Source organism: Tauraco erythrolophus, chromosome 21 (genome assembly GCF_009769465.1).
Source record: "Tauraco erythrolophus isolate bTauEry1 chromosome 21, bTauEry1.pri, whole genome shotgun sequence".
Classification (NCBI taxonomy): domain Eukaryota; kingdom Metazoa; phylum Chordata; class Aves; order Musophagiformes; family Musophagidae; genus Tauraco; species Tauraco erythrolophus.
The window spans coordinates 10,561,966-10,578,420 of record NC_141485.1 but is presented as its reverse complement, the minus strand read 5'-3'; the positions used below and the strand labels follow the sequence as shown (position 1 = coordinate 10,578,420).

Below are 16,455 nucleotides of genomic sequence, written 5' to 3'. Positions count from 1 at the left end.
CGTCTACCTTCCCTCACACAGACTCCCTTTCTCTTGAGGGTGGTGAGGGAAGTTCACCATTAATATAATCCACAGGGTAAAATACTTGAGACACATGAGCACACATGGGTTCCTACATGAAGGAAACACGGCAATGGAGAGCAAAAGAATAAACGGCAAGTCCCATCTGCTGGGCTTAGCCTGAGAAATCATCAAAGGAAAAGGGATTATCTGTTCCTTTCCCTTCCACGTCTCCTTCCAAACACATAAAATGTGCTTTCTTCAGACTCCCTTTCTGGGATGGTTCCTCTCACATATCAATTTCCCAAAAGTCTCATCTCTCTTTTATGCTGAAGTGGGAATAAAAAGAATAAAGCAAATGAGCCCCTTCCTCAATCCAAAGCATCTGAATCACATACATACGTAACTCAGCAACTTCCATTTCACGCTGAGCCACCCAGAGAAAAACCAGTATTTTACGAGACAACAACTCTTCTGAATGGTTTTAAAGCAGACAGAGAGACAGATTTTTTTTGACAGATGAAACCCCACAAGCATAGCATCGGCATCTCACATGTTTTTGTCAGAAGATAAATCATTAATGCTGCAGACCACAGCACTACAGGTTAGACTGAACAACTAAAACAACTTTCAAATTGGAGTTGCAATCTCAGTTGAAGGAAAACAGGAAGAATCTTCATGGGAATTGTTTGAGCAGCTCAAAGGAGAGCATAACTAGTGAAACAGTGAAGAATTGTAACGCCATGTTTCAAACACAGTGAAGGGTGAAGACTGATAGATTCCTACACCCACCACGCTGTGTAACGTGCAGCTCATCAGAAGCTCCCTGGGGAGCCACAGCCATGTCCTCCTCCTTTCCAAAAGGATGCTGGACGCCAACAGGTGTAGAACCGATCTGTTGAGAGCACAAAGGCCAGCACAGCACACCCGTGCACCTGCGAAATGGCAAAAGGTGACCATGGAGAGCTGGTGGAGAAGATGCTTATGATAAGCATCATTCCAACCCACCACTCCATTCATTAGCAGAGGCCAGAGTGCCCCTCTCCTACCCACAATGCACACTACAAGGATCCCTAAGGGGCTGCTACCCAAGTGGAGAAATACTCAAGAGTGACAAAAGCGTCAATCAGACATGGGAACTGTGGTTCCAGACCCTCTCTCCGCTAAGGGCTTCCTGTACAACTTTGCACAGATTTCCAGGCTTTGCTTCCTGCCTTCCCTCCCAGTCTGGCTCAGTCTACAGCACACGCCATCCCTTCTGAGCTGGTTGGCAGCTCTGCAGGAGGAGGGCACGGTGCACAGCAGCTGCTGAGCACTAGTTTGGTGTTATGAGATACATACTTGGCACTCAACTGGGCGTCCAGCCAGCAGGTGCAGGGATGGGGGGGCTTTGTAAGTCATTTCTCAGAGCATCCAGAAGCGCAGGTGTGGAAAATCCAGTATTAGGTAACAAAAATGAAATGCCAGTCTTCAGGAATGCTCTGTAAAACTCCCGTGGGAGCATGAAGCAAGCCTCGGCCTGGGTTTCCCCTCACCAACAAGCAGGACTGACACGGCTGTGGCAAAAAGCATCAGTGGAAACCCCAGTGGCGGCACAGCCGCACTGCCAGAGCTTCCCCAGTGCCACGGAGGCTGATCCTGGGGGACCAGACGTGCTCAGCTGCCTTCACGTGAACTCCAGCAGGATGGAAACCATAACTCACTTGCGAATCTAATCTTGATCCAAGTCATTTGAAGTCATTCTTAATTTTACCCTGTGCCTTCCTTCACTCAGCAGTCCCTTCATGGAGCACCATTAGCATAACAGGAAACAACTCATGGTGACTGATGTGCGTTGTCAGAACACGCGGCTCCAGGCTGAGGATGCAGAGAGCTGTTGCATTAAGGTCAGTTGCAGCAAAGCTTTTTGTCTGTCATATTGACTTAAGAAATGTTTCATCCCCAAGTGGTGTATCTTTGCAGCACATCTCAGAGCTCTAACAGGAAGGTTGGGAGGTCTGAAGTAGCATGCCAGGAATTAACTGACTTGCACTAATGGACAATAGCAGATAGCTGACCCCCTTAGGCAAGGGTTTCACACAAACTGGCAACCTTTGGATCTGCTGTTTTCAGGACTTCATGCAAACTACAGCAGGGGGAAAGCATCTCGTGGTTCAGATGACTCGCTGCCATTCTCCTCCCCTCTGCCTCGCACAGGGTCACAGCGGTGCTCTCGCCCCTTTAGCTCATTGCTGAATATCCACTAGATACTGAGTCGATGACAATTTTAGGATAATAATCAGCCTTGTGTTCATAAACTGAAACTCTGGATGCAAACTAATGACAAAGAAAGTCAGGAACGAAGACAGGAGCAGAGCAGTGGCTCCCCAGCTCACCTTCATCCTTCCTCATCACAGGACCACTTATTTAGGCCACGCACTTGTGAGGTACCTGGGTGGGTGGATCTACATGGGCTACACAATCAGTAATTCAATCCAGACCAAGCACTGCAATGGAATGTAGAGACTCCTTTCCCTGCTGTACCCCATGGCAGTCTTCCCCTCCGACACTCACGCATCCTTCAAGGAAGCCTACCAGACCATCCTTCAGAGCACACCCACATCGTTCCTAAGTCACATTTATTAAGGATGCAATCAGCATTTGTACATGGAAGTATCTGTGAACGTTAGGTCTTTGCCATTGCAGGAGCTACTTCTAGGGAAGACTGGCAGAGAGAAAGCCTACTGAAAATGCCAGCAGGTTCAATTTCCATCCTGCCTTTTGTTCTCCATCTGTCTGTATTGATCTTCGCTGAAGGGCAAGTCCAAGGAACTAGAATCCAATAGACCTGTTGCTCTATTAAAAAACCCATCTGCCAGCTGCAATGACTTATGTTATCTATTGCAAAGTATTTTGTCACCTACATGAGTTTTCTGGGAAATAGGTCTGCCAGAGAAATTGAATCACCTGATGCCACTAAAAGTAACCATGTCACAGACATTAGCCCAGAAGCAACCACAGGAACATCCACTGCTCAGCGCTCCACACCACAGATCCTGCCCAAATCTCCCCAAATCCTGGTAAAGTCCTCAGAACTAAAGGTGGGAACTGCCTGATGCCACACAAAGAAAGGAGCAAAGACCAACGGGCACCAGAGGAGCTCAAGGAACTACCAACAGCAGAAAATCTCTTATACAACAATGACCAGGTGGTCCTAGGGAGTGGGTCGCACCTCCTCTACGCCCCTAAAGAAAACACAGTTGTGTTTGCCAGGCTGAGCTGGGTGGGAAAAGTCTACAGAGCCCAAGGCTGTTATCAGAAACACTGAAAGCTGGAGGACACAGGAGTGGAGGTTGGGAATGCTCCAGCACCACAGGGACACCAGCCTTCCCGTCCCACGCTCTCGCCTCCCTGAAACACCAAAGCCATTGCGGATTGGATTTCTGCAGCACAAACTCACAAAAGAATCTCCTTCAACAGGTAATAAATGAATATGAGAACTTTTGCAGCAAGACCCAGAGCCAGGTGAGCCTCTGAAGCTTTCCATGTTTGCTTGCAAATATTGAAGAGGAAACTGTGAAAAGGGGAGCAGGTGCATGAATCAATTCCCATGCAGCGTTACAGGCAAAGCTGGTCCCACTGGGTGCCTTCAGCTGCAAGTCTCTGGTTCATTTGATTCACCAAAAGCCAAATAGAGATACAGCAAGGTTTGCTACTCTCCTCCACAGGCCTGAAAGTCTTGGACCTGAACACCAGTGGGCCAGCACCAGGTCAGCTGCACATAAGCAACCCATCCTTAGTTTGAGCAGCTGGAGTAATTAGGCACTTGGGTTAGACCAGGGCCTAGGAAAGCTGAGATATGACTCAGCTTCTTGCAATTCTGTTAAAACCTTCCTCTAAACACAAACACACTCGGAACACAAGCGAGCCAGCTCCCGGGAGAGCGCGCACGAGCCGCTGCTGTTGCTGTTGAAACGAGCTGCAAAACAAGAGAGCAACACATCAAGTCACAGCTAATACGTTACATCGAGGTAAATTACAACCCCTAGCATGTCTCCCTGAGTGTAGCCAGCTCCTTTAAGCAGTCTTTTATCCAAAGGTTTTCCTTCATACCAAGAGGTTTGCTTTTCAAAGACATATTATCCCAGATTAAAAACACTAAAAGACACAACAGCAAAAAAAAAAAAAACAGGTGATGATTAAGCAACAGACTCAGACAAAGCGTGCAGCTGCGAGATAACGTACCACCTCAGGGGCACATTGCTGTATCCCTCCAACAACCCAGGAAACATGTTATCACTCAGAAACACAACCTGCACTCTGGCTTTGTAATTACACCCCTGCAACAATCACAAACAAGAGCAGCCTCCAAAAAAGCCTTTACGAAGTATAACGTGCAGCTCAAGGGAAAAAGGGGTTCAAACTACAACTCCCCAAGCTTTTTCGTTAAAGGAGGGATTTTATTTTTTTTCCCCCCATTACAATACATTGGTATCTTTAATCTATTTACAGCTCAGATATAAAGAATCAGAATTACCGTGTTTATTAACTTTTAATCTTGCATTGCATACTTTTATGTCGTGCAGTGATGCTGTACATACTGCATTACAACAAAGATAAGAGCAAGAAGCATCTAATGAGTCTTCAGAAGCTGTTTGTTCCAGTCCGAAAACTACAAAACACCTAAAGGTTTCGATCATGTCTGCGTAACGAGTCCACCTGAAGGACAAACACCAGGCAGGGGTGCCCTGGGTACGCAGGTCTTACCTCCATCCCTGAGACTAATTTTAAAACTTGAAGTCGACTTGAAAATGCCAGGTGCCTTTTAATATTTGGGTTGGGAACATGCCTTGTTCTTCCTCTTCACGTCTGTGTAAAGTGCTCTCTGACAAAACCTACGTAGAAAGCCCTAAGCATGGGGCCCAGAGCCACGGACTTCCATGAGCTTTTAGAAAATTTCCCAGAAGTTGCTTCTTGTAACCCACCAGGGTACAACATAACTACTGGTTTGGAAAGAAGGAAGGTCAACCTTCCTTCAGGTGTGTAAAAGTGAGCCCAAAGGCTTTGCCTGGGCTCCAGGGACAAGCCGTACGCCCTCAAGCACACCCAGCTGCTCACAACAGGCTGCGGTAATTCCTCCTCTTGCTCACTCGCAGCCACTGAAGTCGCACCCACACAAGCCCATCCTCTGCTCAGCACTCGTGCTTGATTCTCCAGGGTTCATCTCTAAATTTCAGAGCTCACGAGAAACTATTTTCCTGTAGAAGCCAAATCCATATATTACAACGACTTTGTTTGTAATATCCAAAGCATCACCTATATGATGTTGGTATTGGTGCTCACAATTATTTCCTACCATTAGCGGGACCTATATGACAATATTATTGCCACTCATAATTCTTTGCTGTCATCGAAGCTCCTTGACGATGCAGAGAGCGAACGCATGGGTCCCAGAGATACATTCTGATTTGTATCATTTCTTTTACATGAGAAAACCAGATTATTACACGCTTGGGAGGAGCTCTCCATAAACATCTGCCAAGTTACTTCATTATCTTCCTTCAAATCCCTCCTTAAAAATCTCATTTGTCATGAAGCCTGCAAAGACTTAACATCGCACTGACATTACTAACTAACCCTTCCAGCTAATAGCATCACCTTGTTCTCTACACCCAATCTCCTTGTACACTTCTATCCAAGGTTTTTGAGGACAGAGGCACCTCGGTGTTGAGGGGTTGTACAACCCTCAGCACAACCCTGGCCCATCGCTGGGGACCCTTGATGGACACATTCCTGATGCAATCAATGCATACTCTTGGTGGGACGCAGAGTGCACGTTGTCTAGGTGTGCAAGGAGACCAGGATTTTCCCACCTCCTCCATACGATACATGAATTTGTCTCTCAATTTAAGGTCATCTACCTGCATCTACCTCCCTGGACAAGTGGGTGCCACAAGGCACCCCAACACAATCCAGGCAGCCTGCATGGCACAAAGAGGAAATCCCAGAGCTGGAAGTGCTTGAGCACACTACAAGCTTTGGCCACCCATCTCAGTGCCCCCATCAACACCCTGCCACTGTCCAGCCTCACCACCAGACCCTACCAGCACTGGACCAGCCCTCGCAGCAAACCGCTGAAGACGGTGGCTGGCAAGCTCAGCAGCAGAAAAAGGCATTTCATTCCACATCCTCGTTGCAAGCTGCAGTCTCAGCTTACTGGGGAAGGCGATGCTTTTTGAAAAGATTTGTTTCGTTGTCCTGTGCCTTTCAATAATGTCTCCAGAGTCCTTGACTCAGTTTTAGGCTCAGTGCTGCATACTGAACGATGGGTGGAGGCTGTTTAGAAACATATTTCTTTGTGCATGGGTAGAGAAGCTCAATAATTGTTACCAATGGGTTCTCTTTTGAAGAGTGTTCTTCTCTTCACCCCACTGATATGGTCGAATTTGGAGAGCAACATCTCATTTTAGTGTTTCAAACCCTCTAAGCACTGGGCAATGCTAAATACTACAGTGATAGATGACATGCACTTTCCCTTCACTAGCCAAATAGTTCCAGCTCTGAAATCCCATGGCTTCACTGGTGCACATCATCCTGGCTTTTGCACTAGAGCTGCTGTGATTTCCATCAGCAGAGAAGCTGCCCTCGTGTTTCTTTTACTGGTAATTATAACTCATCAGCTTTCTATGGTGCTCATTACTGTGGTATTGGAGTGCCTATTTTTACAGGCGTGAGTAGCTGCTGTACACCAGCTCATCTCACCACAGACAGGCAGGCAGTTTCCCAGGCTCCCTCCAGAAATGAGCTCTCCGCGTTCTGCACCCTTCCCTGATCTTCCCTTCTAATCACAGCATCCACAGCACATCTCTGTTATTTTTAAAAATAATATGAAAAGCATGCAGTAGAAATAAAGGCGGCAGTAATCAAAGTAACTTAACCATTTGCTGTTCTTCATGAAGATTTTAACTACCCTAATGACATTATCCAGCTGTATATTGGGAAAAACAAATCTTGGAAGAAAGAGAATCTGAAAATACTTCCACATGAAACCACCTCCTGCAGCTTTGTGTTACCCAAAGCCAGAAGGAAAGGTACCGCAACAGGGACAGGGAGCAGGTTGAACTAAATCACACGTGTGTGTAACATGGGAAACTTAACATCCTCCTCCCTATTTGACGTGGCCTGACTTGAGCAGGTTGGGTGTGTTTGTTTCCTCTTCTTCCTCCTTACTTATCCTTCTCATATCAAAAACATATTATGAGAGGAAGAAGGGCCTTTACAGGGTCCTAGCCATTTATAAAGCCTGGGACTTTACACTCTAGATAGGGAAACTGAGGCACACACAGAGAAAACGTCTTGTTTAACACCACTGCAAGGGGCCAAAGCAGAAACAGCTCACTGGGCTCCAGGCTCTCATCCCTCAACACTGTGAGAGGTGCATCTCTGCAACAACCAAAGTGTTGTTGTTATTAGAAACAAGGATACACCTGAAACCAGAACTTCTGGATGCTACCTTGAAGAGAAAGGTAAGACTTCTCCCCGGTTTCCTTTAGTCTTCTAGCTTTGAGCTACACTTTCAATCAATAACTATCTCAGATCTTAACTTTGGTTTGATCCTGTTCCTTTTCAGCTACAGAACTGGTGTGCCAGCCAGCACCCCCACCACCTCACACCGTGTGTCCCCCAGCAGTGTCACCGCTCCCAAAGAAGCACAACTTCTCCATGAGATTTTAGGAAATTAAAAACCCTCCTGACGTTTTGGAGATCCTAGACCCCAGTGCTGCTAACCTTCATCACTGTTGTCATCCACAAGGATAATCTCCTTCAGCAGGTGAGCTGGCGTGTGATTAACAGCACTGTGCACCGATCGCAGGATAACCGACAGCGCTTCATTCACGAAGATGAAGATGATGGAGATCTGTGGTAGGTCCTTGCCGTATTTCAGCTCTTTGCACCTGTAGCACAAAGGGCAGAGAGAGATGGGGTTAGCAGAGCACACAGAGCAGCGCTTCGAGTTGGGCACATGTTTAATGCCCAGCGGAGGTCCCACAGCTCCGCACAGCCCGGTGTTACGGCTGCCCGGGCATGACTGCAGCAGCGCTGCCCGGGGAGAGACAGCAGCAACAGAGAGTATCCCCCGGGCTCCGAGAGCACCCAGGGCAGGGTGCAAATCCAGAGCTTGCTTCACTGAGGTCGTGTTTGCGTGTCTGGGGACGTCTGTGTGCTGGGCATGTAACAAAAAGCAGCCTCCAGAAGAGAGAAAATGGCTTTAGCATTTGAAGTGAAACTCCATGCTCCTATTCTGGTTTAAGATGACTAAGTGCTCAGAAACCAGCTTGGTTCTTAAACAGCACTTGTGAATTTTCCTCCCATTCGCTTTGGAGTGAAACAAATACAAAACGACCCTCAGTTAAACAGTCTTAACAAATGCCTCAGCTCTCTTTGCAGATACTTCTGAACACATTCCTGTCTCTGAAGTACCCCAGCAGAGCATTGCCATGATACTGTCCTGGTACTTCACAGCCAGGATAGGTTAAAAACAGAAACTTGCGATCACCTCTCTGGGTTTCAGAAGTAACTGCTTACCTCGAGCTGGTTTTGTGGCTGGTATCTGCTTAGACACATCTTTGCGCATCAGAGCGGGATAGAAGTGCAAGGAACTCCCGGGTCACCTACCAGCCAGCTCCATCCCTGGCAAGCAACAGGTTCATGCTACATCAATACACCAGACCTTGAGCCCAAGGACACTCGTGGAGCAGAACCAGGGTAGCTCTAAGTGGAAGAGATCTTCCAGGTAACCCAGAGCTCTCCAAGGAGCACACATCGTTCCCAATGAGATACAGATGTTGTTTTAATGCCACGCTTTATCCTAACCAGAAACCTAATCTTAAAAAAGTACTTGCAGAAAGCAAACAGGGGATATTTAACTACTTCAAACAATTTAATCAAACTCTCCAGCTCTCCCTACAATAAATACGTGCAAGGAAAGAAGAAAAGGAGCCTCCCCGCTCCCTCTCCGCATTCATGACAGATTAGACATGCAACATTAGCGGTGTTCGCAGAATTACAATGAGCACTTACCCAGTAAATCCTGCCCAGATAAGCAAAGAAAGGCCAAACACACAAACGACATCCCAGTGCCGCTTCAAGCTCATTGACTCCCCAACAATGACTTTGTTTTTAATTGTGCTGGGTGTTTCTTAGGCAACAGCAGGCATTCTTCAGACTCCAAAACAAGACTTGGGAGACAAAGATTTTCGCAGCAACACAGTTCTTTATGAATTTCCTTTAGTTAAACAACTACACTGGCTAAAAACAAGGTGTGTTTCTCGATTTAACTATTGCCTACCCTAAAGCAAGCCACGCTCTCTACAAAAGGGCACATACCGAATGCTGAAAAGGATCTTCCAAAGGGAAGATCTCTCTTTAAAATGAACGAACAGTCGTGATGGGGTAAAGTGACAATTGACCCTGAAATCCTGCCACGAAAGTCAAACTTAACTGACTTCGAGATTAAAAACCTGCTTTTGATATACGTCGATACCTGCTAAGCTGAAGAGAAGGTGGTCACAGGATCGAGAGTATTTCCTTTTAATCATTGCAGACCTCTGGGCAGCATTCCCCTAGGGCACGCTTCGGGGGGATAAAAAGCTCAGTTTGTGATCAAAGAGGTTTGGAGGAAAATCCAAACCGAGCCCTTTGAGGTTCATCTCCTGCTCATTCGCATTCGCCCCGCACCACTCTTATCACCGTTCTCCTTCCCCGATTGCTGAGGACAGGAGAACAAAGATACAGGGAGAAGAGATAAGTCCGGGGAAGGAGTGGGCACAACTAATACCTGCATTGTTCATATGCACAAAGCTGCAATTCTCCAAAGGCAGGCAGGAGGGGGGGCAAAGGCTTTGCAGAAACACCGTGCTCGCTGGTGGCTTTGGTTGCAACCACAGGAAGCAAGGAAGGCAGCGATTTAAAACTAAATTAACCTCAAGTCTTCCTCACACGGGTTCTCTTCAGCTGCTGGCACACAAAGCAGCCGGGCTGAGCAACACGCTCTGCCCGCACCCACGCGCCACCGGACCTCAGCCCTGCGGGCTCCACCGCAGCCGCTCATCGCTGACGAGCTGATGCGTCAACAAATATTCATGCAGGAAAACACCTGGTGCTTCTGGGCTCTCCTGGGGCCAAGGAGGGGAAAAGGAAAAAAAAAAATAAAATTTGAAATCTTGAGCTCAAACATAATTATAAAGGCCAGTGGAGAACTTGTAAGAAACAGCAGGAATAACGAGCACATGAGATGGAAAGTGGTGGGGTTTTGGTTGTTGGGTGGTTTGGCTTTTTTCTTCTAAACATTTTAGATAGAAAAGGGACTCATCTGGACTCGGGTTCAGCCGTATCATTCAGACCATTTACAGGCGGAGGCACAGAAGTTTGACCATTTTACTCCTACAAAAATTTGAGACAGCAATTTGGGGAGGGTTTGCTGGCTCCTGTCAGCTGCGGGCAGGTGAGGCTGCCGGGCTGCCCAGCGCTCCAGCCGATGGAGCTCCATCCTCCATCTCCACCCCCCGTACCCCAAAGCACATCACCTCTTCAACCCTGAGGGGCTGCATTTTCTGCAGGAGGTAGGAAGACGTATGGTGTGAAATTTCTGCTGCCTTCAGCGTTTCAAGCACAACCCAGAGGAATGGCACAGAAAGCCAGTGCCAGCCCCGGGTGCCAGCAGGAGCAACGACTGGGAACTCAGGGATGGGTCCCAAACAAAGGCAACCAAACCTCAGCTGAGACACATCTCTCCCCTCTGCCCACAGTTATCGCCCTCAGGCAAGAAAGCGTTGGGCTGCTTGCCAGCCACTATGCTCAAAATTCAGATCCCAGGCAAAAATACTGCTGAATTCATGACTCAAGTCTCCCTAATTATCTAAAAAGGGACACACGGGGCCAGAACTGGATTCTAGCACAGCCGTAGTCCTCAGCTCAGACCGTGGGCTGGTCTCTTGAGGAATTAGCAATGAATGAGATAAACGTGACATTCGAGAAGGCTCTCAGGGGAGCTCAAGGCTGAGCAGCGCACGGGAGACAAGAAGCTCTAGGAATAAACCTGTGCTGAGATTTTTGCCAAGGTTTTCTAGAACCTGAATTGACACCAAAGCAAATCCATTTCTTACGTAGGCTGGAAAACCTACATAGCTCCTCATGTCTTCTAGGAGGAGAATCTCAGGTTTCATTTCTACCGCTCAGCTCACACCATATCTGGTCTGCCCACAAGCAAGTCTCGGTCCAGTAAGTTGGATTTCCAAAAGAACACTGCACATATTTGAAAACTTTCAAATTTAAATGAAATATGATGGAGAGACCACCACAAATACATTCCTTTTGCCGTCAGTGATTAAACCCCATAGGGATAAAGACCAGCACCTCATTTTAAATTTAAATTTGTCCACTGTCGGTTTTCCATCCTTACCAAAAGGCTGGCTCAGAAACTCTCCCCCCTCCAGTGTACCAGATGCTCATCAGCCAAGCACACATCTGCACGCGGACCCAGGGCAGATCTGCACGACAAAGGCACCGTGCCAGCTGACAAAAGCACGAAACGTGGCCTTCCACATCTCCAGTTGGAAGTATTTTCAGAAAATTGAAGCAGGCTGTGGTTGATCCCTCACAATCCCTTCTTTGCTAGATGAGAAACACTCCACTGGTACAGCACAGAACGCTACTTACTTGCCAACACGTGTAAACTAATTAGTGCCAGCTACACAGTGACATTTTCCCCACTAAATCCTGCTCTCTTCAGTTCAATGCAGGCTGGCACCTGCTCGCAGGATTGACATCAAAATATCCTGAATCGATAGCAAAAAGAAACAGATCCCTTACAGTTTTGTCTCTCATTTAGATCAATGGGATATCAGAGTAAGAGGCATTTTATGTCCCATTAAATCATGCTTGACTACGTCCCATTAAATCACGCTCACAAAACTAAGTTTTGAGAGGCTGGGGAAAACCTCCGAACGTATGGCACTGGGTTTAATTTAGGGACCTCACGGAGCTCTCATTGAGGAGGGTTGCTATCTTTAAATAAAGGAGAAACCAGATTTACTCTGTCTTTGGTCCAAGGCTCAGACACATCTTTTTTCACTTCAGGAACAGACTGACGGACTGATCACAGACACCAGACCCAGTATAAACCTCTGCCCAGCATGTCCATGGACCATCTCCCAGTGTCCTCGCTGCAGGGGAACCAGGGGGGCAGATGGGTGCAGAGGCCACAGCACTACTGGACTGTGGACACCACCACCTTTCTCGGGTCTGAGATCTTTATCCTACATGAAGCCCAAGTTTGCAGTCAGGAGAACATGCAAGGAAACATATGAAATTAAATATATTTACGGAGGACATTTTTTACCGCAAATTCTTCATGGTTACTGCTTTATGTAAGAAACCACTCGGAAACAAAAGAAGGATGAGAAAGGGAGAGGGGGGTTGGGGAAATACGGCTGAGTTTATGCTGAACAGCTTGGCATACATCAAGCCGCATTAATCAAGTCAGCCAATTTCAAAATAAAAAAATTACTACGTTTTGCTACTACGTATGATTGCCTGCTGCTGCAGGAGTCTGCCTTTGAATCCTCCGATCATTTGTTTTATGCTCACCACACAGCTGTAAATCTACTCTTCAGTGCAGCAAGTGAGATTAGGATGTTTATTGGCTGTCTCAGTACAGAAAAGGGATATTGTATCATTTACTGCTTCGTGATCCCACAGCAGAAAAATAACCTGGAATCACAGCAAGCACTCCTGGAGCACAAAGAAACCACAAAATGGCAAGTAACATTTAAAAAACACTTCCTCCTGCTCAGTGATTTAACGTGACCCACTCTATTACTCGATTAATACCTATCAACTGTCTTCTGGGGGGCAAAGCTATTTCTATCAACCACCAAGAATCACACTGCCCAGTATCAGGCAACTGAGAGCCAAACTCTGATGGTTTCTATGCCTCCACTACCCCAAATCAAGCCATTTATCAGCACTAATGAGTGCGGCTAATGAACAACCAGGAACATGGACTGTTTCAGGACCAAACAGGCACCCACTTGCCTGATCCTTCAGCTTCAGACCAAGTTATGCTGGCACAGAGCTGACACTGGACTTTTATGCCGATGGTGTAACTTGATACGGTACATCATCTCCTACGGATGACAGGTGTCGTCAGGCAGCACCTTTCACAAAAAAAAAATTAATGAAAGAGACAATAATGCATCATAGTCTTTCAAAGTCCATAACCACAGACAATAGGACCGTTACCTCATACTCTAGAAAAAACAAGCAACATTATTCAAATATTAGTCCAGAGAGACGCTGGGCAGACAGCCCTGCAGCTTGCTTTCCTCCCAGGGTATTTTCCTCCCCAGATCACAAAGCAGAAATACTGCTATTACTAAGAAATCCAGTACCCACTAATCCCAGATGCTGCATCAAAGATTACATTCACCACTGGTCCTAGCAATCCTCTTCCACCTTCCACCGATACGCCTCACTCAAGCCATCCACTCCAGAAAGCACACACATTTATTTTGCTCGGAATCTCAAATCTTCAAGACTATCACCTTTTTCCTAATCTGTGCCGTTTTTACTGTCTCCTTCCCCCCAGTTCCAACGTAAATATGCCTACCGAAGTTTTAAGTGGATATTAAACACCATTAAGCAGAAAGGATAGCTGTCCTCATTTCCAGCGAGGAGGCACAACTCCATAAATCTGAAAAGGCTGCTTTGGTCAGATGTGCCCTGGTTTTCAAATATGTCCAAACGTTTTAAAGGTAATATTTGGAGCTAGATAAAAACCAGGCTATCTGAAAATGATCCACCAGTAACCTGATTTTCCTAATGATCTATTTCTAATAAATCATTCCTAATGCCTATTAAGCATCATGGATGATCCAGCCTGGAGCCCTCTGGAACCATCTCTCCAGCTGAGGGACAGGGGTGCAACAACGTGCTGAGGTTGTCTGTCAAGATCCAGACAGACACGAACTGGTAGGAGAATCAGGCCACAAAGAGATATTAGGAAAAAAACAGGTTCTGCTGCAGATACAGAACCCTGATGATGTTTTTAATCACAGTTTTAAGTAAGGTAAAGAAAAATCTAACCTGATATCCCCTGTGCCTTAAAATACGAGGATAAAACAGTCTCACCATCTGCTTTGAGACACATTTTTGCATCGTATGGAACTGCACAGACACAATAGTTTTGCCATGAGCTGTTCTCCTGGCTGGTGCCACCTCAGCCCTATCTGAGACACAGTCTGGAGCACAAGCAGGGTTCTGCTTGCACATTTGGCCATTCGCTGTTTGGTCTGCAAAGGAATGTCCCAAAACTGGTCTCCACCAGAGCCCCACCAGCACAAACTCTTCTGCAAAGGTCACTTCCAACCCTATTCTTTATTGTTTGAGATGCCAGCACAACGGCAAGTGAAGCCAAACAGAAAGTTCAAGAATTGCCAATAAAGAACAAAATCTCATAAATGGAAGCACTCAAACATGCCTTACAGCACAAGGGAAGAAGCAACACGCAGGGGTCCTGTGCAAGATCACGGTGCCTAAGCCAGAAACCAGAAGCCGCATCAGAGCCTGGGGAGAGGACAACCATCTACATCCAAGCTGCATTTTTATTGTTAAACACAGATCTAATGAGAAACCCAAGAGCAATAAAGATTGAGGGAGAACCAAAGGCAGTGCTGCTGTACCTATGTGGGGTCTTACAATATAATAAGAGGAAGGACATGCCTCCCCCAGCCCCCCATCACTTGCCTGCCCTTGGTTTAAAGCTCTTCTCAAATAAGCTGAGGTTCCCAATCTGACACAAACCTGTGAGTCTCTCCAACAGGCATGTGATGCTCTGGCAGGAGCGAATCAGGCGTCGTGGCTCCAGCACAGACCATCAGCAAGGCAGGTCAGCCACTCGCCTTGGCAGTGACGCCTTCCTCAGCCAGCAGCAAAAGGAGAGGTCCCGAGGGCTCCTCGGAAACCTCTGTCAGCTCCAAAATCACATCCTATGCTCCTCTCCTGGACATGGACACTGAGCAGGACTGAGGTCTGACCTCCAAGCTTGGGCAGCTCGCTATGGGCAACAGCATCAGCACTCCCTTTGTTCAACTCCTCCAGGACTGGCAATGCTGGTTTTGAGATAAATATATGCAAGTGCAGAAAGGCAGCAAAGGCAAATCAGCCACTGCAGGCCACACTCAGGTGCCATCACTGCAAACAGCAAAGGAAAATACCTCCAGGACCTGTGTCACCATAAGAGCAGTGCTCGTCCTGGCAGGCAGAGCAGGCCAGCACAGAAGAGTTTAGAGAGTTACACTGCAATTTGCTCACCTCGTGATGTAGCACACATCCCTGCCCCGTACCGTCACCACCGAGACGGCCAGCAGAGCACACAAGTACCTTGTCCACCACATCCTTGATTGGAAAGAAAGTATCTGTTTAGTGCTCCACAAAGCAGAGGAGAATTTTATCATCTCCTTCCATTCAATAACCAAGAAGAACCAGAAAACGTTCTGTACGCTGTGCACTGGAGGAAGGGGCACTAGCACGCTGAAGATCCCCAAACACAAAGTCCCACCCTACACAACAGCAGTACATAAGACCAATTCCTGCTCAATTTGAACATGAGTGCAAAGTACCAGTTGTTATGACAAGGTAGCACATCCTATTTAGAGACTTAAATGTGGTGCAGGCTTTACGTTTTCCACTCCCACCAGTGCAGGAATGGTCCTTTGCAGCTGAAGAGGTGATGCAGAACAATGCACACAACCGCTCAAAAGCGAATTGCCCGCAGACCAGGAACTTCAAAGTCTACTGTAAAACCTTGGTATCACATTAGAGTAAGATTATTTCTGACCTTCCTGCTGATGTTCAGCCCTCCCTGGCCCACCTGCTGCTTCGTGTCCTTCCTCCAGCATGAAGTCCGTAGGATTTCCCATCCTGCTCACCCAGTACAGCCTCTGTGTTACGAGCAGGATGGCCAGGCTCTCCTCTGCTTTAGATGGATGTCAAGTATGAAAAACACACACAGCAGAAAAGGTCAACAAAGTAACAGTAGGTGTTTTTTTAGCAACCATTGCAACTATTTAATTGGTCTGACTAATGTCTGGCACAGGTAAGGATCAGGCAGCATCGTATGAGAGAATTTTTGGAAGCACACAGCATTGTGTTATGGTCTTAAGTTCAGGAACACATGGATGGCCACATGCGGGTGTTGGACCCACTGCTTCTGCTGCCACATGGCAGATGGTTTCGGGAGCAGAAGCCCTCTGTGCTAGCCTTGACAGGTGCTCAAGCTGACAGACGACCGGTGTATCTATTTAAAAGCTACATCGCCATTAGCTTTGACACTACGCCATTACTCATCTCGGCAGAAATGCTCATTAGGGCTGTTCAGGACACAATTCTCCCATACTGCATGAAGGTGACATCCCT

The 16,455-nt window shown here is 47.0% G+C and overlaps 1 protein-coding gene across 1 annotated transcript in view; it reads right to left on the bottom strand.

Moving 5' to 3' along the window:
- GALNT17 (polypeptide N-acetylgalactosaminyltransferase 17) overlaps positions 1–16,455 on the bottom strand; it is a 215,058-nt gene that overhangs the window by 129,404 nt on the left and 69,199 nt on the right. Inside the window, exon 3 of the mRNA XM_086624575.1 lies at positions 7,768–7,934. Coding sequence (XP_086480701.1) covers positions 7,768–7,934 — 167 coding nt within the window. The remainder of the gene's footprint in view (positions 1–7,767; positions 7,935–16,455) is intronic.